The sequence below is a fragment of the Staurois parvus genome, unplaced genomic scaffold, assembly GCF_062004578.1.
Source record: "Staurois parvus isolate SC_StPar_1 unplaced genomic scaffold, SC_StPar_1.0 ptg000031l, whole genome shotgun sequence".
In the NCBI taxonomy this organism is placed as follows: Eukaryota; Metazoa; Chordata; class Amphibia; order Anura; family Ranidae; genus Staurois; species Staurois parvus.
In genome coordinates, this window is record NW_028317827.1 from 1,304,436 (window position 1) to 1,330,218 (window position 25,783).

The window sequence follows — 25,783 nt, forward strand, 5'->3', positions numbered from 1 at the left end:
CAGTTTATAAACGGCCACCCGACCCTGCAGTGCCACAGTCCGGCCGTTTTTATATACAACGGCCGGACGGGAGGTGGTTAAAGCCACTGTCACAATAGCATTCAATATTTTAAGGCTCTGTGTACACCAACGTTCTTTATAAGTTTAAAAAAGGGCTAGATAAACATGATGGATGAAAACCTCTAATAATAGCGTTTTTGTACAGGCTTGTAGTAGCGTTGTTTTAAAATTTTTACAGAATACGAAGGAAAAACCAAAAACACTTGAAAAAAAGCTATTCGGAGTGTTCTTTTTTTTCTGCTGGGAAAACACACCCAAAAACTCTACAAAAACAATTTTTTTTCTGCTCCTAAATGCTGAATCTTGAAAAATGCTTCTAACATAAAATAATGTGCATGAACACCTAGGATAACACTAAGCTTAAGGAGCAGAAAAAATGCTCATATTAGCTTCTAGGTGCTCAGACAAATCTAGTATGAATGGGAGCCTCTGTTAAAGCAGAATAGGTTATATGCCATCATATAAAAATCAAAGTAACAATCTTATAAATCATCTGCCTATTAAGAACATAAAGTGATACTTTCAAATTGAAACAAATTGTTACATAAAGCAGGCAATGTTTCCAGTAACAAATTGTTTCTAAAATAGCAACACTGCCTTCCTTACACTCAGCCTGGGTTCACATATGTGCAGTGCGGTATATCGCAAGTGATTCGCACAGGAACTGCACCGCATTCCTGTGCAAACCACATGCGATTTGTGTGTGGTGCGATTGGAGCCATACATTTTGTATGGCTCTATTCGCACTGCACCCAAAACGTGCAGGACCCTTTTTGGGGTTCGCTCTAGAAACGGATCGCATGGGTATTCACACCTATGCGATCCGATTCTGCGCATCACACCACACTTTGCAGACCGCTTTCGGGGTGTTGTTAACATACACACCCGCAGAGGTCTGCATGAACGGGGTGCGGATCTGACGCGGTGCAGAATTCGCACTGAAAATGCTGTGAATGCCGCACTGCATCAGTGTGAACCAGGGCTGAAGAAAGTTGGAAACATGAAGCCTGCATGTGTGCAATTTTCAAACACGGTGTTGTCTGTAATTGCTCTTTCCAGGCTTGCGTATAGCAATAAAATCAACATATAGTGTGAGACTGTAGGGTATGTAGAATCTTGAAGTTCCCTACATGTATGACAGCCAGAGGCCACCGACATCAGGACTTTACAACCTGTAGGTTATTTGGATAAAGCTCTCAGCACATCCTCAATGGCTCTGAATAAGCAGGGAATGCTGGGGTGTGTTGCTCTAAAGGAACTGAAAGATCAGATGATGTCTCCTGTGTCTCTCCAACACTTATTAACAGCTTAAAGAATATGTAACCCCAACATTTCAAATTCCTGATATGTGCCTGCTATACTATGTACTTGTTTGAAAAAAGTATCCTGTTCTCTGTATTGCTTCCTTAGGGTGAAATCCCTAGTGTTCCTGTCAGTCCTTCTGCTTTCCTATTAAAAACTGACCACACTGGGCATGAGAGTGCAGCATGGTCAGTTCTCAAGCTGTGCTAAGAACTCAGGCTGCTCTCCTCCAATGACCAGACATGTGCTGACACTCCCCTGCACAGCCATTCACTGGGACGTTCAGCGTACTGCTGTTCCTCCTCCCCTAGCTCTTATGCAGCGAAGAACAGAGGGTATGTGATTTCTTATAAAAAAGGAAAAAAAATGTTCACAATTTTTTTTATATCTATACACAAACGTTTTGCCTTTCACTTCTATTTTAAACTGAATGGGATGTTTTACAAGGTGAGGGTACTTTAATACCACATGGTACTCGAGACTACATGCCTCCAGGTCACAGCACTTCCCGTTTAGCAGGGTATAAATTGTAGTCCCATAGCAAACAGGTATCCATAAGATGCCTCCACACCATATCAGATCATAGGGTTAAAGCAATGTATCTCAACCTTTTTTTTCAATCATGGCCCACTTTAAGTTCTGCACAATTTTGATTCAACAGTTTCACATAAAGCAATATCCACACAGGTAGGACATCCAGCATTAGAGGTTTACTTTAAGAAAGCAAATATACCTTCTCACTGCCACTGACTAGTATTCTAGCTTCTCTCTCCTTCACTCAGCAAACGTGACCCCAGAGTGCTCACAGAGAGGGGCAAACAAGGAGCACCCAACGTGTGCCTTATCCCATGAAGTCATTGGTTATTAGGACACTGGCAGCTGGTTGTAATGCTGCACAATAAAAACATGTGACTTCGTATAATGGAAAAAAAAAAAAAATCAGGCTTGAACCACTTGCTGCCTTATGGACAATTTGGGGGCAATTTGGAACAGTTTTTAGGTGTTTTGCTAAGGCACCCCTGAAGAACCCAGAGGAGACCCTGGTTGAAAAAGGCTGGGCCAAGCTACAGGGTGATTTTCCCGTATTCTGCAGAGGAATTATAACCTGGCTGAAATCACAGGGTAAGGTGTGGAGCCTGTGGGGTCCTTCAGAGTGTTCTTTGCATAAGGCTGCAGAGAGCACTCTGTGAAAGCTCCATCATATGACTGACAGGTCACATGATCAACTATACAGTACTTTCTTCCACACATTTTCTCCCATTCATTAAAACAATGGGGCATCATTTTGCTTTTTCTTCATTGTGGACACACATTGCTAATATATGTATATTTATATATGATTATGTATCTTCACATGGAAGGTGTTCTGTAGTACAGTGATAATAAAGCTTTATAAAGAACACGCACATCACACTGCATTAGAGAAGGATTCACATATTGATTAGATGCACCATTTTTAGCAAGGGAGGTGCACTATAATACACATTCATTTTTGTTTTTTGGCGTCACCTTTATGAAGGTGAAGTCTGGTAGCGCTACACCAAATATATTTCCATATTCATCACATACATCCAACTGGAGAAAGATTTTGTGCTTGGTGACAGCAGCTGCTCATAGTTTACATCATAGTGCATTGCACGGAAAGAAATACTATCTACATATGCAAAGATCACTTTGGTTTATAAATGTTCTAGGACCTATTTTCTTCTAAAAGCAGCGACATGGTATTTATAAATCAGCTACTAAGCAATAACAGGATTCAACAACCTGGAGCTTGTGTCTCCATTGACAAGCCCCCAATGGCAGCTCTCATAGCAAAGTCCTAACCTGGTTCCATTAACCTCCCTAGCGGTCTGATTATGTCCATATTTCTGTGCTCAAAGCGGTACATTTTTTTGCATGGAAATATGTTTTTTTATCGTAGGCCTGTAATTTTTAGGAATAACGCACTGAAATCTGTCCGAACAAGAGTCTAGTAAACATCCCGGGTATGTTAAAATTTGAAACACAAAATCATAAATTATAACTTAATAATCATGAAAAATAATATAATAATAATAAATTTAATTCAATATAATCAAATACACTGAAATTTAAACTATAGCGCCAAGTTCGCACATCACTGAGCAAAGTCGCAAAATCGTTTTCAGTGTCTGATGAGGAATTTCCCCCACGAATCATTATCACTCAATTCTGCAAGTGGTTCTAATTTACTATCGCTGTTCTCTAGCCGGTCTAAAACCGCTTTTGACCTAAAGGGACGCTTTTTGGACGCCATGGACGTTTCTCAGTTTCCAGGCAGGAAGAACAGCAAAAATGCAGGCAGGGCACAGGACAAAGCACTCGGGACAAAATGTATGTGAAATGCTTTGATACAGTAATGTTTTACTATGTGATTTTAGTGTATTTAGTGAATGTCACTTCTTGTCATTTTCAAATGTCCCGCCAGTTCCGTCCCCCGTACATCCCGATGTCGCAGGGGATGGAACCCAGATAACAGATGCCGGCATCCGCCGGAGGACATTGCCGGGGACACTGCAGGAGGGACATTGCGGGAGCGCAGGACAAGGTAAGTGAAGAACAAATCAGTGCCACATGGTAAGCCCGAGTGTAGCTTGGGGTTACCGCTTGTGGTACTGAAACTTTACCCCGAGCTACACTCGGGAATACCGCCAGGGAGGTTAATAAGTATCCAAAGCAAAAACATTATTTCAGTTTGATAGAATGTGGAAATTCACAGCTCCTGTCAGTCTTATTTTGATTCTTTTCTGGGGAGGTTCACCTATTTGTACAGATAATCATGATCACTAGGAAAGTGAGGGGAAATCCAAAATGGTATAGTGGTCACCGAAGCAAGAACAGAGCAAAGGTTTACCAATCAGAATGGCCGTTTCTATGAAAGCTGTCTATTCCAGGGGTGGAAGAATAAAGAATTCAAACACCAGTAGGATTATTAAGGAGCCAGCTCCGGTAACAACTAGAGAAAATCTCAATTGTTAGGCACCATATGTAATATTTAAGGCTCATTGGCTCCTGGGATATGCCCAGCCCTGGCCTAAGAGCGGATTACCTCACTTTGAAGATACCTACTCTCGTCCTGTTGTATCTCCTGAACAGGAAGTGAAGGGAAATCACCCCAGTAGAACACAAGCAGCAAAAAAATAAAATAAAAAAGCAACATTGATTTCAGCCATTACCTACTTCCTCCCACATCAAAAAAAGAATGTTCAAGACACTATAAAAGCTAAATTGCTACCTTCATCCCAGCATGTTCTTTGTTCCTGACATGCAGTCACTATACAGGCTAAGTAACTAAAAAGATCAAAATCAATCGGCGACAAACTTTTGTTTCAGGGCACGTTCACATTATATGCAGATACATGACTTTTTCTGCACCTGATCAATGCAGGTCATACCATTTTCTATGTGCCTACTTCACACCACTATGCAGCCATGATCGTGTTGTGGAACAAAGCACACGTGCTGCATTTCTCTACAGCCCAACATGCTGAATGACAGTTAAAGAAAATCCTTAAATTTGTGGGGTCCCAGAAAAGGAGGAGAAACCTTCCATGGGAACGCTAGTTCTGGTGACCTGGGGGTCTCAAGGAATTCCCTTAAAGTTTCACTAAAGGCAATTTTTTTTCTTTTAGGACAGAGCGGAGAGGGGTTAGGACACCTGTCAGGTTTGTATTGCTGTCTGGGTCCTCATTAGTGAGATTCACCCTCTTTGTCATGTTTACCATTATCACCAACAGCAAGAGAAAATCTTAAATTCTGGGTTGTCACCAGAACAAGACAGGTGAAATCATCCAATGGGGACACTAATTCTGATGACAACCAGGGTTTCGCTCACTATGGAAGAATATCTGCTTGCTTCCTGTTTTGGTTATGGGACAGAAAGTGAATGGAAATATTTTCAATAAGAGCACAGATAGCAAAAAATAAAAACAAAAAAACAAAGGCTATAATCCTCTCTTATTCTATCAAAAAAAAAAGTTTTGCCTTTAACTTGTAAGGATTTCCTCTCATTTCCTTATTTGGCAATGGGACAGGAAGTAAAAGGATATCTCCCCAATGGGGACACAGATTGCAAAAATAAATATAATGACAAGGATTAAAACCCTCCCTTGCGCTATCTATCTATATCTATATATATATAAAGTTTTGGTTTGCTTACACTTTAACGCAGGAATTTCCTCTTAGCTGAGGCTAAAGGACAGGAATGAAAGGAAATCCCTGCAATAAGAACACAGATGGCAAAAAAAATGAAAGGGTTATAACGCTCTATTACTATATCCAAAAAAAATGTTGCTTTTGGTTACACTTAAATTTGCTGGGATTTTCCTGCTTTGGCTATAGGACAGAAGAAAAAAAAAAAAAAAAAGGTAAATCTTATCAATGGGGACACGGAGGGCAAAATAAAGGTGACAGGGGTTATAACCCTCTACTTGCTCTATCCAAAATGAAGAAAAAAAAAGGTTTTACCTATAGTTCTACTTGAAGTTTCGCTTTCAAGTAGAAATGAAGATAAAACTTTTTTCTAGTTTGGGATAGAATGCAGAGGGATTAGAACACCTGTCAGGTATTGTTGCCGTGTCCTTTAGGGCTCATTCACACCATGGTGCAGAGACGTCAGTTTTTCTGCACGCATTTTGCAAGGGCACAACTAAATAAACTGTTGTGTGCCCTGTTTACTCGGCAACACTAGTATCTCCTGCAGATTTTTTTCTACACAGGAATCTGCAACATGTATAAAACTTATTGAGGCGTGCATGAAAACTGATGTAAACTTATGTTTCTGCAAGTGAAATCTGTACATCAGTTTCCAAGCATAGAGGCCCTTTGGGACATTCACCCACTATTTGTCTTGTTTGTCATTATAATTGAAAGTAAATAAAAATCCCACATTTTAGGTTGTCTTTAGAAATGTAATACAGAGGAAATCTTCCAATGGGGATAACATTCACCGGGTCCTGGACAGCAGTCATCAGTGAAAGCTGACGGGAGAGAGTGTGTAAACAACACAGGTCTCTCTCCTGTCAGCAAGGAAATGCTGCTTTGTATTTCTCTGCACAAACGACAAATACAAAGCAGCATGTCTCCCTAGTAAAACACACACAGCACACAATGTAAAACAACAGTTAACCCTTTGATGGCCCCACATGTTAACCCCTTCCTGCCCAGTGTCATTATTACAGCGTATTATTAGCACTGATCACTGTATTAGTGTCACTGGGGATGTCAGTGGCAGTCAATTCCCCCCCCCAGTGTCAGAATGCCCGCCGCAGTCCCGCTATAAGTCGCTGATCGCCGTCATTACTAATATAAGAAAAAAAAGTTCCAGTATATACACACCGCCATTTGTAGACGCTATAACGTTCATGTAAACCAATTTACATGTTTTGGGATTTTCTTTAGCAAAGACATGTAGCAGAATACATTTTGGCCTAGATTTAAATTAAATTTTTTATTTTTTTTATTGTTTTGAGAAAAAAAAAAAGTTTTACTTTTTGCTAATAAATTGTTGGGTCTTTTTTTGTTTATAGAGCAGAAAATAAAAAAACATACAGGGATAAAATACCACAAGAAAGCTATTTGAGGGGAAAAAAAGGACATATGTTTCATTTGGGTGCGGCGTTGCATGACCGCGCAATTGTCAGTTAAAGGAACGCAGTGCTGTAACACAAAAAATGGCCTTGTCAGGAAGATTGGGGGGGGGGGGGGTAAATTCTCTGGAGGGCAAGTGGTTAATAGGTCATGTAAAATGCCTGAGCTGCAAAGCACACCGGTCCTCTCTGTATATATTTCCCAGCATGCCTTGTGCAGCTTTATATTCCATAGGCTGCAATGAGACATATAAATGGCTGTCTGAGGCACACAGCCCCCAGCTGACAATAGCCCAGCATGCCCCGAGTACACTGCAGTCCATAGCCAGCCATGTATGGAGTGTAAGGTCCCCAGATCAGCTGGCTGCGGTGTACATTTCCCAGCATGCTCTGTGCAACCAGGTACTTGTAGCTGCACCCCGTGCCCCAATCATTCATATCTGCTCTCGGATACAAGGCCTGGGTCAGCCAGCTCTCCCTTCACTGCAGCCCCCCGATAACACAACCATGGTGCCCGGGTTCCGATAACACACAGCCAGTCCTCCCCACACAATAACACACAAGGTTCTCTCACCATGACGCCCGCTCTCCGGCCTCCAAGCAAGAGACACGCGCACTGGTCCCCGGCACAGGAAGTGTGGAGGACGGCGCTCCCCGGCGCCACGCCCAGGAGGGGGCGCGGAAAGACGCACACCAGACGCGTCACGACGGGACTTTAGCTAATAGCAACTCGCTTTGCTCAACCTCACTAAAAGACACTCTGTGATTGGCCTATCTGGAGGTGTACCTTTGCCTGGCTTCACGAGCGGGAGTTCTTGCTAAGTGTTTACCGTACAGCGGCTCCAGGAGCGACTGACAAGGTAAGTAGACGGCATGTGCGGGACCCCCTGGATACAGAACTAGGGGGAGGGGCATATCGGCTGCCACAGAATTCCCCAGAGGGGCCGGAAGTGTATGAGGACAGCTGTAGTAGCGACGGCGGTAAAGAAATCAATGACAGTCACCGTAGTCAGGAATTACAATCTACATTGTATTATATCTATCCAAATACTAACGAGAGCAGCCAGCGGAGGACACATCCAGCGGGCAGGATACATCTCTCCGTCTCCCGCTCACTGACTGACTGACTGGCGGAGGGATATCTCTGGAGTGTGCAGGACCCGCAATATGCGCATGCGCGCAGAGGTTCATGCGCCCCAGACGGAAGCGAAGTAGTGCGTGGAGGAATACATGAGCGCCCCTGGTTTTCAATTGAGGAATTGTCATATAAAGAGCAGCCAGAGGCCCTAGACTAGAGAATACATTGGTGGGTGTTGCAATCTTTTATGTCACATTACATTTGCACAGCGGTTTTTTTTCAACTGCAATTTTTTTTGGCAAAGATGCATTTTAATACACAAAAGGTTGCACAGTTGTTTGGTAAAATATAAAAGATGATGTAACGCCAAGTAAATAGATACCAAACATGTCATACTTTAACCCCTTGCCTACCGGGCACTTTTACCCCCTTCCTGCCCAGGCCAATTTTCAGCTTTCAGCGGTGTTGCACTTTGACAATTGCGCGGTCATGCAACACTGTACCCACATGAAATTTTTATCATTGTTTTTTCACACAAATAGAGCTTTCTTTTGGTGGTATTTAATCACCACTGGGTGTTTTATTTATTGCAATATAAATGAAAAAAGACTGAAAATTTTGAAAAACAAAGTTTTTCTTAGTTTCTATTATAACATTTTGCAAGCAGGTAATTTTTCTCCTTCACTGATGTGCGTTGATGAGGCTGCACTGATAGGCAGCACTGATGGGCACTGATTAGGTGGCTCTGGTGGGCATTGATGAGGAGGCACTGATAGGTAGCTCTGAAGGTCATTGACTGGTGGAACTGATAGGCAGCAATGATGGGCACTGAGAGGCAGCAATGACAGGCACTGAGAGCTAGCACTGAGAGGCACAGATTGGTAGCACTGCTGGGCACTTTTGGGGCTGCACTGATAAACGGGGCCCTGATAATCAGTGCAGATGTCTGATTTGAAGGTTGCTGGTCACCAGTAGTACTTTCCTCAGGCACATCATGAGCATCACATCACAGGATTAGAAAAGTACTGCCACTAAAATGTATTTACATAGTGGTCAGCTATGATTGTACACAACTGATCATGTGACAAAAGGCCGCTGTGATTGGCCTTTTAACATGTCATGTGATCAGTTGTGTCCAAAGGACACAGTGATCCCAGACAGCGCCGGGTGCGCGCCGCTGGAGGCACGTTCTAAGAGGACGTCATATAACACCCTCCCAGAACTGGACTACCGGGGTGTAGCTGTCATTCGGCTAAGCGTGGTAATAAAATGTTTAAAATTGCACATGCTCATGCAACAGAGGCAAACTACTCAAATTTTATTATCCATAGGCAACGCCTTTACACTAGGAATGCACCGATGTATCGAAGGCTGAAAATAGTGTTATCTGAATTTTACCGATAGGAAAAAAGGTGCCAATACATGTAAAGTCACGTCTCATAGACTTTCATGCAAAAACGCTCTCTAGTGACTTCAGTGCAAAATTGTATCTCATAGATTTTCATGCAAAAACACCCTATGGTGACTTCAATGCAATGTTGCGTCCCGTGGACTTTCAGGCAAGGTTGCGTCCCGTGGACTTTCAGGCAAGGTTGCGTCCCGTGGACTTTCAGGCAAGGTTGCGTCCCGTGGACTTTCAGGCAAGGTTGCGTCCCGTGGACTTTCAGGCAAGGTTGCGTCCCGTGGACTTTCAGGCAAAAATGCTCTCTAGTGACTTCAATGCAAAGTTGTGTCTCGGAGACGTTCAGGCAAAGTTGCGCTTCGGAGACTTCAATGCAAAAACGCCTCCTAGTTACTTCAATGCAAAATTGCCAGCCACAGTAATTATATTTTTTAAAAGCTGTAAAAACTGTCTGTTTCGGTTTTCGGCCAAGTGCATCCTGAACTTTCATTTTCGGCACCAGAATGTTCATTTCGGTGCACTACTACTTTACACTTTAGATCTACACAGAAGATATGATGCTAGAAATATTTCTCTCGATCTGGTGTTCGCAGTGATACCTCACTTGTGGTGCAATCGCTGTTTACATATGCATGCAGGACCGACGCTTGCGTTTGCCTTTGTGCATAAGCACGGGAGGACGGGGTGCTTTTTAAAAAAAAAAAAATTTTTATTATTATTTCTTTCAATTTTACACTAGTCTCTTTTTTTTTTTTAAAAAATCACTTTTATTGTTATAACAGGGAATGTAAATATCCTCGTGATATAAATAGGCAGTGACAGGTACTCTTTACAGAGAAATCTGGAGTCTATTAGAACCCAGATTTCGTCTCTGCCTTTAAAAGCTTTGGATCACACTAAGATCGGTATGATCTGATGCTTTTTTCAAACCAGTGAGGGTTTGTTTACAACCAGCAATACCGGATTTTATTAATCGCATTCCCGCCGTCCTATAGCAGATATACTACTACAGGGCGGCAGGGGTGCTCAAAATCGCGTATATATACGTGATTTTGCATTTTCAGGTAGGGGGCGTGAGCGCGCCCTACCTGCGCCGCCATTCGCGGCTGCCAATCACCGGGTCCCGGCCAGTGATTACTCGTGGGCACCCGGTGATTGCTGAGCATCTCCAACGGGGGGGGGAACTGTTTGTAAACAAACAATACTCCTCCCTGTCAGCTCGTGTACACTGCTTGGCATGGCTGTGCATAGAACAGCCATGCAAAGCCGTGTGCTTACAGTGAAGCACTAACACACAGCCACTAGTAAAACAGCACACAGTTAACCCTTGATCGCTACACATGTTAACCCTTTCCTGCCTAGTGTCATTAGTACAGTGTCAGTGCTTTTTATTAGCACTGATTACTGTATTGGTGTCAGTGGGGATGTTACTGACACTAAGTCACCCCCTCCCCCCCAGTGTCAGAATGCCCCCCGAAGTCCCACTATAAGTCGCGGATCGCCACCATTACTAGTAAAACTTAAAATGAAAACATGCATTGGAGTTTTTTTTAGCAAAGAAAAGTAGCAGAATACATGTTGGCCTAAATTAGATTTTTTTTATTTTATTTTTTTACTGAACATGTTTAATAGCAAAAAGTCAAAAATATTGTTTGTTATTCTCAAAATTGTCAGCCTTTTGTTTTTTTCTCATAGCGCAAAAAATAAAAACTGCCCAGGTGATCAAATACCACCGAAAGAAAGCTCTATTTGTGGGGGAAAAAAAACAATAAATTTAATTTAGGCGCAGCGTTGCATGACCGTGCAATTGTCAGTTAAAGTAACGAAGCGCCGTAACACAAAAAATGGCCTGGTCAGGAAGGGAGGTAAATCTTCTGAAGGGCAAATGGCTAACCCCCAGTTCACATATATGCGGCTGTGCGGGCCGCGTTTTGCACGGGCATGAGAGACGATTCATTTGAATTGACTCCCGTGCCTGTTAGTCCCTGCACTTCATTGGAAAATGAAGCCTGCACGGGAACCTCGGTTCCCAGTACAGTTGCGTTTTCCAGTGCGGCAGCATGCCATTAGAAGTAATGGCACCCACCCGCGGGTTCGCATTTCTCTGCGGGTGGTGCGGCTGCATGGATTTTCGTGTGGATCCACTGCGGCACCACCCGCACAGATGTGAACCTCGGGTAAATGCTCGTCGCTTCTAATTTCTTATACCATAGAGATGATCAGGTCCGTTCAGCCGGCAGAACACTTAGGTCTTCCAGTGGGATGATAGAGCCGCAGTGGGATGGGGGGAGGGAATTGTAAAAGCAATCCAGTGGCTAGCTGCTAGGATTGCTTTTACAAGAAAACTGATGGCTGGCTCCAAAAAAACAACACTGGGCTGATATCCGCAGCTGCAGGCATCATCCCAGTATAACCACTCAGACTCCAGTGACGTACGGGTATGTTGCTGGTCCACAAGTGCTTATAGAAGAACTGTCATACTAATACTATGTGGGGGCGATGTCTGCTGTGTGTTGTTTTTGGCCTGTTAACCCTTTTGCAGCCAAAGCCCTTTTTTTGGTTTTCAGTTTGTACAGACCCTAAGTGAGATCTACAATATTGGCATACACTTTCATTTTATAACATCAGCATTGTAATAACGATACAAATAATTGGTATATTTGACAATCCAATACAAGCTTACTTGAGAAATCTTTCATGTTGTGAGTGCAGCCTGTCTGCTGGCCGTCTCTTTCCACAACTTCCTTGACTCCCAGTATGCTTTGCAGTTTCAATTCTGCTGTTTATTTCTAACTTCTAAGGACTATATACAGTTGCAAGAAAAAGTATGTGAACCCCTTGGAATTACGTGGAGTTTTGCATGAATTGGGCATAAAATGTGCTCTGAACGTCATCTAAATCACAACAATAGAAGAACACAGTCTGCTGAACATAATACTACACAAACATTAGATGTTGCCATGGTTTAATTGCACATAACATGTAAACATTCACAGTGCAGGGAGGAAAAAGTATGTGAACCTTTGGACTTAATAACTGGTTGACCCTCCTTTGGCAGCAATAACCTCAACCAAACGTTTCCTGTAGTTGCAGATCAGACCTGCACAACAATCTGGAGTCATTTTGGACCACTCCTCTTCACAAAACTGTTTCAGTGTAGCAATATTCTTGGGATGTCTGGTGTGAATCGCTCTCTTAAGGTCATGCCACAGCATTTCAATCGGGTTGAGGTCAGGACTCTGACTGGGCCACTCCAGAAGGCGTATTCTGTGCTGTTGCAGCCATTGTTTTGTTGAATTACTTGTATGCTTTGGGTCATTGTCCTGTTGCATCACCCATCCTCTGCGGAGCTTCAGTTGGCGGACAGATGGTCGTACGTTTTCCTGCAAAATGTCTTGATAAACTCTGGAATTCATTTTCCCATCAATGACAACAATCTGTCCAGGCCCTGAGGCAGCAAAGCAGCCCCAAAGCATGATGCTCCCTCCGCCATGTTTTACAGTGGGGATGAGGTTTTGATGTTGGTGTGCTGTGCCTTTTTTTCTCCACACATAGTGTTGTGTGTTCTTCCCAAACAACTCAATCTTGGTTTCATCTGTCCACAGTATATTTTGCCAGTAGTGCTGTGGAACATCCAGGTGCTCTTTTGCAAACTTGAAACGTTCTGCAATATTCTTTTTGGACAGCAATGGCTTCCTCCGTGGTGTTCTCCCATGTACTCCATTCTTGTTTAATGTTTTCCTTATTGTAGATGTGTCAACAAAAATGTTAGCAGGTGCCAGAGATTTCTGTAGGTCTTTAGCTGACACTCTGGGATTCTTCTTTACCTCATGCAGCATTCTGCGCTGTGCTCTTGCAGTCATTTTTACAGGACGACCACGCCTAGGGAGAGTAGCAACAGTGCTAAACTTTCTCCATTTGTAGACAGTCTGTCTTACCGTGGACACATGAACATCAAGGCTTTTGGAGATACTTTTGTAACCCTTTCCAGCTTCATGCAAGTCAACAATTCTTGATCGTAGGTCTTCTGAGAGCTCTTTTCTGCGAGGCATGGTTCACATCAGACAGTGCTTCTTGAAACCAGTAAACCCAAAACAGGTGTGTGTTTTTTAAGGGCATGACAGCTGTCAGCAACACATCCAATATCATCACACTGATTGGCGTCAAGGTGGGAGAAGTCATTAAGCTAGGGCCTCACATACTTTTTCCTCCCTGCACTGTGAATGTTTACATGTTATGTGCAATTAAACCATGGCAACATCTAATGTTTGTGTAGTATTATGTTCAGCAGACTGTGTTCTTCTATTGTTGTGACTTAGATGACGTTCAGAGCACATTTTATGCCCAATTCATGCAAAACTCCACGTAATCCCAAGGGGTTCACATACTTTTTCTTGCAACTGTATTTCATGGTACCTCGCTGCCTGCAGCAGAAACTCCTCCTCCCAGCTCCTCTGTAGTTCAGAAGGCAGGTTCTGTTAAACGTGTGACACAGCAGTGCTTACCCACAGGGTATAGTGACTTCGTGTCACAGAATTTCAAAGAAGTAAATGTGCGGGGATCTTCACAAAGCAAGTTTAAAAACCCAGCCGGCGTTTGCGGTGCTGTTGCGATGCGGTTGCAGGGCGTTTGCGGAGCATTAACACCATTCAAACTTCATTATAGGCGTTTGTGGGGCGTTTTTAACGCTCGGCAAATGCCTAGCAACCGCTGCTGAACCGCGCATGCGGAGCATTAAAAACGCTCCACAAACGCCGGACCAACGCTTGTCAAATGCTATAGGGGCGTTTGGCAAGAGTTGGAAAAACAGTCAAGTGTGAACGAGCCCTTATAATCACCTGATGCTCCGCTCCATTGGCAAACCGTGCTCACCCACTTTGCAGCAGTGGACTGTTCCTGGTGTCCTTATGTCCAGAGTAGGTCTGTGGAGCTTGCTCTCTGCTTGATGATATCAGGAACAGTCTAGCACACAAGACCACTAGAGCACAGGGGTGCAGGAGCTGCAGGCATTGGTCACGTTTGGAGAGGATCAGGTAACTATGTCTTCTCTCCATCTCTCCCCTACTCCAAAATGAGCACATAACCCTTGCATTGTGGGCATATCCAATCCAGATGGCCAAAGACCGGCACCTTGAAGATGACGACGCTGGCAAGGGACCTTAGACTGTTAAAGAAAAGGTACTGGAGGACAACAAGAAAATCTCCCCTGGGACTTTCTTGCAGCAACAAAATAAAGATATAAAAATTATATATATAAATACAAAAAATCTGTAAATACCAGATTTTATTGTAATTTCATGTAAAATGCTTTCTTGATTAGAAACAAACGACTCTGGTCTTATCTACACAACTAGACTATTGTATACAGCTTCTTCCGTGTACCATTGCAGTATATCGTCTAGTTAACTTTAATCACAGAACGTTTATACATTCAAAGGGAACAGCATCAAAGTTGCAGTACAACATACAGTCAGGTCCATAAATATTGGGACATCGACACAATTCTAACATTTTTGGCTCTATATACCACCACAATGGATTTGAAATTAAACGAACAAGATGTGCTTTAACTGCAGACTGTCTTTAATTTGAGGGTATTTACATCCAAATCAGGTGAATGGTGTAGGAATTACAACAGTTTGCATATGTGCCTCCCACTTGTTAAGGGACCAAAAGTAATTGGACAATTGGCTTCTCAGCTGTTCCATGGCCAGGTGTGTGTTATTCCCTCATTATCCCAATTACAATGAGCAGATAAAAGGTCCAGAGTTCATTTCAAGTGTGCTATTTGCATTTGGAATCTGTTGCTGTCAACTCTCAAGATGAGATCCAAAGAGCTGTCACTACCAGTGAAGCAATCCATCATTAGGCTGAAAAAACAAAACAAACCCATCAGAGAGATAGCAAAAACATTAGGCATGGCCAAAACAACTGTTTGGAACATTCTTAAAAAGAAGGAACGCACCGGTGAGCTCAGCAACACCAAAAGACCCGGGAGACCACGGAAAACAACTGTGGTGGATGATCGAAGAATTATTTCCCTGGTGAAGAAAACACCCTTCACAACAGTTGGCCAGATCAAGAACACTCTCCAGGAGGTAGGTGTATGTGTGTCAAAGTCAACAATCGAGAAGACTTCACCAGAGTGAATACAGAGGGTTCACCACAAGATGTAAACCATTGGTGAGCCTCAAAAACAGGAAGGCCAGATTAGAGTTTGCCAAACGACATCTAAAAAAGCCTTCACAGTTCTGGAACAACATCCTATGGACAGATGAGACCAAGATCAACTTGTACCAGAGTGATGGGAAGAGAAGAGTATGGAGAAGGAAAGGAACTGCTCATGATCCTAAGCATACCACCTCATCAGTGAAGCATGGTGGTGGTAGTGTCATGGCGTGGGCATGTATGGCTGCCAATGGAACTGGTTCTCTTGTATTTATTGATGATGTGACTGCTGACAAAAGCAGCAGGATGAATTCTGAAGTGTTTCGGGCAATATTATCTGCTCATATTCATCCAAATGCTTCAGAACTCATTGGACGCCGCTTCACAGTGCAGATGGACAATGACCCAAAGCATACTGCAAAAGCAACCAAAGAGTTTTTTAAGGGAAAGAAGTGGAATGTTCTGCAATGGCCAAGTCAATCACCTGACCTGAATCCGATTGAGCATGCATTTCACTTGCTGAAGACAAAACTGAAGGGAAAATGCACCAAGAACAAGCAGGAACTGAAGACAGTTGCAGTAGAGGCCTGGCAGAGCATCACCAGGGATGAAACCCAGCGTCTGGTGATGTCTATGCGTTCCAGACTTCAGGCTGTAATTGACTGCAAAGGATTTGCAACCAAGTATTAAAAAGTGAAAGTTTGATTTATGATTATTATTCTGTCCCATTACTTTTGGTCCCTTAACAAGTGGGAGGCACATATGCAAACTGTTGTAATTCCTACACCGTTCACCTGATTTGGATGTAAATACCCTCAAATTAAAGCTGACAGTCTGCAGTTAAAGCACATCTTGTTTGTTTCATTTCAAATCCATTGTGGTGGTGTATAGAGCCAAAAATGTTAGAATTGTGTCAATGTCCCAATATTTATGGACCTGACTGTAGCTTTCCTCAGTGAACTTTCCAACGAGTTTTGACTACATACAAGTCTTCATCAAGGAAAACTGGAGCAATACCAGCATATATAAGCAAAAAAGTACATATGGGTAATACCATTGTTTGTACTGTACTTTTTTTTCCCTTTTGAATGTATAAATGTTCTGTGAATCATGTTGACTAGATGATATAATGCAATGGTACACGGAAGAAGCTGTATACAATAGTCTAGTTTTGTAGATAAGACCCGAGTCTTTTTTGTTTCTAATCATGAAAATGTTTTACATGGAATTGCAATAAAATCTGGTTTTTACTGATCTTTTTGTATTTATATATAAATAATTTTTATATCTCTTTGTTACTGCACGAAGGTCTCGGGAGATTTTCTTGTTGTCGTCCAGTATTGTTTTAGGGATGAAGCAGCAGGTAATTCACAAGCACATCACGCCTTTTGTCTGCATACGTTAAAGCAGAACAAACTTTAGTTCCACTTTAAATGTTTGTTTTTGGTTTTAATAACACTTTAATTCTAGCTCCATACAAATACATGCTTGTTTTTAAAGTATTTGTTTGCGCAGTAACAGCATTTTCATTCCTACAGGTTTCTGGATGGACACCTCTTATGTGACCAGCGCCAGGCGGTTAAGGAGTACCAACCGTCGATCTGCTGCCTACACCAGTGCCACATCTAATAGCCTCCAGAGTCAGGGTTCAACGGGAGTCACTCTACAAGACTCGTTGGTGAGAAACTTGGACAGTGACTTATCTGCGTCTGTCGCTCACAAGACAAACAGCCTCAGGGAGGACTCTGTGCTGTATGAAGAATCGGAGCAGCCAGAACACAACGGCAACGTCAAGTCACAAGTGGTCACTTCCAGGAAAAGTAAAAGATGGCCATCCAGATTATTCTCTATGTTCTGCTGCCTTCTGATTGTCAGCATCCTCGCTGTTCTGCTTGTATTTGCTTATATTATACTGCAAGGTAATTCTCCCTTACAATTTACATGGAGCAACTGTGATTTAGTTTGCAGACCCATTTCCAGAAGTCCAACTATGCAAAGGAAAAGTAAAGATTGTGGAATGGAGTTTTAGTAAATACATTGGGAGGCTGGGGTATGATTGTATTCTTTGTTTTCTGTTCTGTTGGTGAAATAATGACCTCTCTTGTGTAGAAATGCGCTATGGAAAAGAAAGTGAAGATGGAATGAAAACAAGTATTTTAGGTAAGAAACATTGAATGAATTGCGCGGTTATGCAACACTTTACCCGCATGAAATTTACATCAATTTTTTTCACACAAATAGAGCTTTCTTTTGTTGCTCACCTATTATCACCACTGGGTTTTTATTATATTAAAAAAAACTATTTTTTACTTTCTGCTATAAAACATATCCAATAAAAAATGTATTTAGGCCAAAATGTATTCTGCTGCAAGAAAAAAAAATCCCAATAAGTGTGTGTGTGTATGTGTATGTATATATATAATCTCTATCTATCACAGTTGTGTTCAAAATAATAGCAGTCAGACATCACTAACCTGATCAATCACTGTTTTTGGTAGAAATGATATTTCTACATGGCAGATAATTTACTAGCAGGTGTAGTAGAGTAATAGAAATCCAACAGACCCAACAGTCATGACATGCATGCTGCTGATTCTGTGTCATTGAATCACTAATTGAAAGGGGCATGTTCAAAAAATAGCAGTGTGGAGTTCTATTGCCCTTATTTAAGGAAGGAAGGCAGCAAATGTACATGCTGGTTACAGTGCATTTCTCTCTGAAATTCTGAGGAAAATGGGTCGTTCCAGACATTGTTCAGAAGAACAGCGTACCTTGATTAAAAAGTTGATTGGAGAGGGGAAAATATATAAAGAAGTGCAGAAAATGATAGACTGCTCAGCTAAAATGCTTTAAAATGGTAACCAAAACCTGAAAGACGTGGAAGAAAGCGAAAAACTACCATTCAAATGGATAGTAGAATAGCCAAAATGGCAAGGCTCAGCCAACAATCAGCTCCAGGAAGATGAAAGAAGGTGTAAAGTTACCTGTGAGTACTGTTACAATTAGAAGACGCCTATGTGAAGCCAAGCTATCTGCAAGAAGCCCCCGCAAAGTCCCACTGTTGAAAAAAAGACATGTGCTGAAGAGGTTACAATTTGCCAAAGAGCACATTGACTGGCCTAAAGAGAAATGGCGCAACATTTTGTGGACTGATGAAAGTAAGATTGTTCTTTTTGGGTCTAGTGGCCGGAGACAGTTTGTCAGACGACCCCCAAACACTGAATTCAAGCCACAGTGCACTGTGAAGACAGTGAAGCATGGTTGCGCAAGCATCATGATATGGGGATGTTTCTCATACTTCGGTGTTGGGCCTATTTATCGCATACCAGGGATCATGGATCAGTTTGAATACATCAGAATACTTGAAGAGGTCATGCTGCCTTATGCTGAATAGGAAATGCCCTTGAAATGGGTGTTCCAACAAGACAACGACCCCAAACACACCAGTAAATGTGCAACATCTTGGTTCCAGACCAACAAGATTGATGTTATGGAGTGGCCAGCCCAATCCCCGGATCTTAATCCAATAGAAAACTTGTGGGGTGACATCAAAAATGCAGTTTCTGAGGCAAAACCAAGAAATAGAGAAGAACTGTGGAATGTAGTCCAATCATCCTGGGTTGGAATACCTGTTCACAGGTGCCAGAAGTTGGTGGACTCCATGCAACACAGATGTACAGCAGTTCTCAGAAACAGTGCTTATACAACTAAATATTTATTAAGTGATTCAAAGGAAAGCAAAATCTTCAAACATTTTTCAGTTTATATAGTGAATGTTTGAGTTTGTAAAGAATACAAACACTGCTATTTTTTTGAACAGTCTAATATTCACTTTTCTTCAATTTTTTTAGAGGAACAACACAAATTTGATATATTTTTCTTCATGTTTTGATTTGGAATAGAATGTGTAGTGTTCCCAATGCCTTTGTGTGTATGGAAATAAAAGCTATTAGAAGGATTTTGAGCTTTATTCACTTTTTTTCAACACACTGCTATTATTTTGAACACAACTGTATATATACATACTGGAATTTTATTTTATTTTTTTTTTATACTAGTAATGGCGGTGATCAGCAACTCATAGTGGGACTGTGATAGTGTGGGGGGGCACTTGCTGACGCTGGCTTTGGGGGTACACTAACTGACATCAGTAGTGACACTAATACAGTGATCAGTTTTAATACTATACACTGTCACTATACTAATGACACTGGGTAGGAAGGGGTTAACATTTGGGGTGATCAAAGGGTTAGCTATGTGCCTAACAATGTGTAATTATGTGGTGCTTTTACTAAGCAATCTTGTTTTCTTTTCCCCTGCTTTGCAGAGAATAAAACAGCAAGATTGCTTGTTATTTTACAGAGCTCTCTTTTGTGAATCACGGAGCCGATCAATGGGTCCTGGCTATCAATCATTTGCCGAGACCCACTGATGGGCTTGTGTTGTAACAAATCACTGCAGAGCCAGGGTGGCAGGCATGCGTGCGCCCTACCGGGAAGTGCTGATCACATACCAGATACGGGATCCAGTGCACAGCAGCTGCCTTGCCGTAGTAAATGGATGTGGGGCGGTCGCTAAGCGGTTAAAGTATATATGAACCCTCATCTTGTAAAACATCAGTTTAAAATAGAAATGAAAGGCAAAATGTTTTTGTATAGATATATCAAATCTTATAAATACCTTTTTTAAATAAAATAAAATACGTTTCAATATTTTTTTCATTACATGTTTTTTCTCACTAATTGTTTGTCACGTTGTTAAGTGCTGCACTGTATATGTATTATTATATATGCCTGTTCTCTGCTGCATAAGAAGCTTGGAGAGCTGGGGGAGGAAAAACAGCACTACACTGATCTTCTCAATGAATGTCTGTGCAGGGGGGAGCATGTCAGGACAAGTCTGATCATTGGAGGAGAGCAGGCTGAGTTCTCAACACAGCCAGAAAACTGACCATGCTGTGCTCTCATGCCTAGTGTGGTTAGTTTTTAACAGGAAAGCACAGGGAGTGGCAGGAACACCATGGATTTCACACAAAGGAGCAATACAAAGAGAACAGGATAATTTTCATACAAGTACATGGTACAGCAGGCACATATTGGGAATATGAAATGCTGGATGAGTACCAGCCTGTATTACACCTTCATATCTAGGCCATTTTTCAGTTTTCAGGGGTCATGCAACACTACTACTCATGAATTTTATATAATTTGTGACACAGAGCTTTAAAAAAAGTGTTTCTTGTTTGCTTTTACAAAGTGTATGAAATTATAATTCCAGGACAGTAGGAACACTCCCAAAATGTTCTCTTTACATACTACACCTCAAGGTAATCCTATTTTTTTTCCACATTTTTTTGGGTAAATGAAAAAGCATGTTGGTATTGGGGGAGTTACTCATGGAACCTGGCAATGATGCTCTAGATGCCATGCATTGTTAATGTATAGGTCATACACACAGGGGCTGAGAGGGTTAATGTACAGGTCACATACAGTGGGAGGATGGTGATGAGGGGGTAATGTTCAGGAAAAGGAAGATAAAAGTGTTAATATACTGGCACTGCAGAGACAGGATGGAGATAAGATGCACAGGAGAGGGTAAGTGGGGGGGGGGGGGGGGCTGAAAGGGTTTAAAGTAAAAACTATGCCACATTTAAATAAATCAAATGTGCTGCTGGTCAACATTCATTCCATAAATCCTTCATTAATAAGATAAATTTTCCTCTATTGTGAGAGTAAGAGGACGGCCCTTGAAATGAAAACACTAGAAGTGTTTACATTTGTAAGAGCTGTGATAGGCTATTGTAGCGATCCTAAGGCATAGAACCACTCCGATTGGCTCTGTACTTTTTGCCTATGATCTGTGCTTCCTGACAGTGCAACCAGAGGCATTGTACATACAGAAGTAGTAAACTGAACTCCATTTTAAACGGTGCTCCTAAATCCCACAGCCACCTACCTGTAAGTTTAAATCGTTGTTGAGCACTGGTTAGTTGAAACGCTGGCTTCCCAGACCTCTTAATGATCCAAGTCTACCAACTCCAGTTTACTAATCTATACTGCATTATGAGAGTCGATGGGTAGAAAATGTCGATTGGCTTGATTCTTTATGGCTGTGGCTGTGTTTGGGAGATCTTGCTGCTGGAGTTACCAAAAAATTAAAAAATTCACCATGAAATAAACCAAAACTGCAATATCAGTTTTTGTTGTAGTTGGCCTGTGAAGCTTAGTCATACATCAAAATGTTGTCACTGTAGTGAGGAGAATTGAAAACCCATACTGATTGCTTGATAAGCATTGTTATCATTTGGCTTGTGTCCTTATATAATTCATTTGTACATTGTAAATTTGGTCTCATGGACAATGTTCTTCATTGTCAGGGTTCTGGAGTCTGCTGGTCTTGTCACTGGTTGCTGGCCTCTCTTGCTGCAGCTTCTCCTGGACTGTCACTTATTTCGACTCTTTTGAACCAGGAATGTTCCCCCCAACTCCTCTCTCCCCTGCACGCTTCAGGTGAGTTCTTGCTTTTTGTGGTGTATACTAGTTGAAGGCAGAAAGCACCCCTGTGTTTGGCAGCTAATGGCGCGCGGGTAGGGCGTGTGCTCCTCCTACCCAGAAATGCAAATTCTCTTTTATATACGTGATTTTGCGCACAGCTGCCGCTCTGTAGCAATATTTCTGCTCTAGGGCAGAGCTAAAGCAGTTAAAAGCTGCAAAGTGATTTCTCTCCCTTTCCTGTCCATACCAGTGTCCCTTTAAAATGTTCTGAACGCTGTGTGATGGGTAAGATTTATTTATTTATTTATTTCAGGTACTTCTATAGCGCTGTCAATTTACACAGCACTTTACACATATATGTTGCACATTCACATCAGTCCCTAACCCTCAAGGGGTGTACAATCTAAGGTCCCTAACTCACATTCATACATACACATATTAGGGCCAATTTAAACAGGATCCAATTACCTACCAGCATGTCTTTGGAGTGTGGGAGGAAACCGGAGCACCCGGAGGAAACCGACGCAAACACAGGGAGAACATGCAAATTCCATGCAGGAGGCACCATGGTCGGGAATCGAACCCATGACCCATTTATTGCAAGGCAGACGTGCTAACCACTAAGCCACTGTGCCACCTTATGACCATTGTGAATGGCTGTCACAGTGGTCACATGATTAGGAGCTGATCATTTGTGGGGACCAAATGCTGTCAGCTCGGTCCCCCTGCTGTGAGAACAATTTTATCACAGAAATATCAGCCACACAACAATGCCTTAAAGCCCACTATTTTGCCACCCACATATGTGTTAGACAGTTGTAAAAGGGGTTAATTTTCTTAGGCCCTGTACCTGCTTGGTGAATTTTTTCAGAAGGTGAACTTGCCCTTTTTAAATGTGAGAATAAAGGATTCTGTAAATCTTAGTTTTAGGCGTTTCACGTGTAATTCTTTTTTTTTTTTTTGCTACAGGAGACAACTCAGCAGTAGCTGCTTCTGTTTTGATTAAATCCCCACATGGTCCCTAATTCCAGAGCGGGATGGTGGTTCGCTCCTTTTGATTTGCTCAGCTGTGTGTGTAATTACAGCTTTAGCTATTCAGCTCTGTCACTGGATTTTGTTTTTTTTACAAAGAAGCTATGGTTAACCATATAAACATTTGATTGTTTGTCAGGTTTAAACACATGAGTGTATAGGTAGGCCCTATATATATTTTAGTCAGGGTGATCATAACACTGTACAGTTCAGTAAAAGTTGTGGATCTGTGTAACTAGTCAAATAATGGACAAATAGGACATTTTAAAGTGGTATTAAGGCATCATGCTCACAGGGCGTTTTTGCAGCCAATTTTAGGGGAGTTCTTTTTTTAGTGCTTCCAAACGGCTCTCCATGTTATCCTAGGTGGCCACGCACACACAGACTTTTAGAAGGTTTTAGTAGAACTATCGTTTACTAGCAGGAAAGAAAACCCAGGGCCAGTACATCCAGGAGCAGCAATGTTTTGGTAGAAAAAACACTTGATGCGTGTAAACGCGTGTTAATGCTAGGCACGGTTAGTGCTTGCGCGTTAATTCGTTTCAGTGGTCAGAATAAATTATTATTCTGGCCAATTAAATGAATTAACACCGAAGTGCTTGACACCTGTTAACACGCCTATATGCTTGTAAAAGCATTAGACACTTTAGCAAGTTTCAGGCGTTTTTTCTGACAAAACACTGCTGCCAAGAGGAGGAGCATTTTTAGAATGTCCTGTGTGCATTAGGCCCAAAGGTTCAGCTTTTTAAAAAAGGGGAAAAAAAACCAAACATGTCATACTTACCTGCTCTGTGCAGTGGTTTTGCAGAGACCAGCCCTGATCCTCTTTTTATCTTGGTCCCCTGCCGGCGCTCCTCCTCATTGACCAATGCCCCCAATAGTAAACTGCTTGCTATGTGAGCACCTGTGCATGCTCCTCCCGAGCCCTGCTCTATGCATCTATAAGACCTATAGACCCGCCCCTGCTCTTTACTCATTGGCTCACAGGCTGTGATTGACAGCAATGGGAGCCAATGGCTCCCGCTTCTGTCTCAGCCAATGAGGAGAGGGAGTACCTGGACATCCAAGGCTCTTGTGTGCGTTGCTGTATCGAGAGGGGACACGGGAGTAGGGGGGGGGGGGGGCAGAACACAGGTTTTACTTTCATGCATAGAATGCATGAAGGTAAACAACCTTCAGCCTTTACAACCACTTAAAAGCTGATAATGGCATCAGTAGAAACTGATGAGAGATCTCACTTTCTCCACAATGGGGAAAAAAGTTTTGCCTTTAGTTACACTTCAACCCGTTCCCGCTCAGCCACTGTACATATACAGGCGAGCAGGACAAGCACCGTTCTGGGAGGATGTACCCATACGTATTCCCAAAACTGCATGCGCACAACCCTGTTCACTGATCCGGATACCGAGCGGCTCTGCTGTGCCCTGGTACCATAATATCACTGTGACCAATTAGTGATCACATGTCTAGTATTAAACATGGCTGTAATTCCTACAGTCATTGAAAACTACTGTGATTGGTCACAGTGATCACATGGTACAGGACCAAGCACAGCCTCTCTGTACCATGTGATAGCTGTAGCCAATCAAAGCTATCACAGTAGTTCTCGATGGCTGCATGAATGCAGCCAGGAAATGTCAGAAATCATTGCTTATACAGCCTAGGTGAGCAGAGTGGAAATGGGAGCAGGTACCTGTTTCAAGGAAAAAAAAACCCTTCAAAAGTGATAGAGGTGGGGGGAACGAAGAAGAGGATGAGCAGAAGTTGCACTTTAAGGGCTGGTTCACACTAGAATTACACTGTAATATGGTGTGTTTTCCTGTGCATTCCCCTGCAGTGCCATTTTCAGCCCATTTATTGGAATGGGCTTAGATCCCACTGGATTACACAAAACGTAGTGCTTTAAAATGCTCCGCACCAAGTCACATGGTATTTGGGTAGCACGTGATCTGGTGCTCGCAAATGCATTGCATATGCAATCTGTTTGGATTGCCATTAACAATGTAATGGCACCCGCAACAGTTCGCAAGGATAATGTGTTTTGAACACACAACGCGCCTTTCCTGCACTGCATTCTGGTGTGAGCTGGCCCCAATTCCTTTTTTGTTATAACTGTTAAAAAAAAAAAAAAATCCAGTAGGCTAAATTTTACGTGGTTGCATTAAAGGTACAGTGCATTTTTACATGCATTAGCAGTCATCTCTATGAGAAGTTAGGATTATAAAGATATGATATCCAACACAGGGTGATTACTGTGAGGATATGTGCAATGCTCTCAAGTGCCACATCCTATTCAAACTATTGGAAAAGAAAAAGGGCCATTTGGTGGACTTTATAGGCACTACAACAGTGATAGATAAAATTATTGCTTTATTGAACATACATAGACGTACAAAAATTATTAAAATCCTCTGCAGAGAATGTACTTCCACAGTAAATGGAATTGTACACTCAATGCGGATGCAAATCGTACAGATACATATGGTATTGATAAATTCCACAATAGAAGTATACTGTAACCCGGTAAAGGTTTGAAAACCGATATTCTGATATCAATGGCTGTAGTAACTCGACATGTTTCCAGATAATATCGCTTCTTCAGGAATTGTAAATAGATTTGTGCATAAAGAGAATGGTA

At 42.1% G+C, this 25,783-nt stretch overlaps 2 protein-coding genes across 4 annotated transcripts in view; one reads left to right on the plus strand and one right to left on the minus strand.

Annotated features, from left to right (window-relative positions):
- Nucleotides 1-8,114, minus strand: part of PRPF40A (pre-mRNA processing factor 40A) — a 62,948-nt gene extending 54,834 nt beyond the window's left edge. For 2 of the 3 annotated variants that reach the window (XM_089659585.1, XM_089659576.1), the window contains exon 1: nucleotides 8,027-8,114. In XM_089659585.1, the coding sequence (XP_089515711.1) occupies nucleotides 8,027-8,068 (42 nt within the window). In that variant the 5' untranslated portion in view covers nucleotides 8,069-8,114. Of the gene's footprint in view, nucleotides 1-7,545; nucleotides 7,667-8,026 lie in introns of those variants that run through there. The other variant, XM_089659593.1, reaches the window with a different exon arrangement.
- Nucleotides 7,655-25,783, plus strand: part of ARL6IP6 (ARF like GTPase 6 interacting protein 6) — a 34,435-nt gene continuing 16,306 nt past the window's right edge. The window contains exons 1-4 of the mRNA XM_089659598.1: nucleotides 7,655-7,831; nucleotides 17,158-17,538; nucleotides 17,729-17,779; nucleotides 21,996-22,128. Of these exons, the coding sequence (XP_089515724.1) occupies nucleotides 17,166-17,538; nucleotides 17,729-17,779; nucleotides 21,996-22,128 (557 nt within the window). The 5' untranslated portion in view covers nucleotides 7,655-7,831; nucleotides 17,158-17,165. The remainder of the gene's footprint in view (nucleotides 7,832-17,157; nucleotides 17,539-17,728; nucleotides 17,780-21,995; nucleotides 22,129-25,783) is intronic.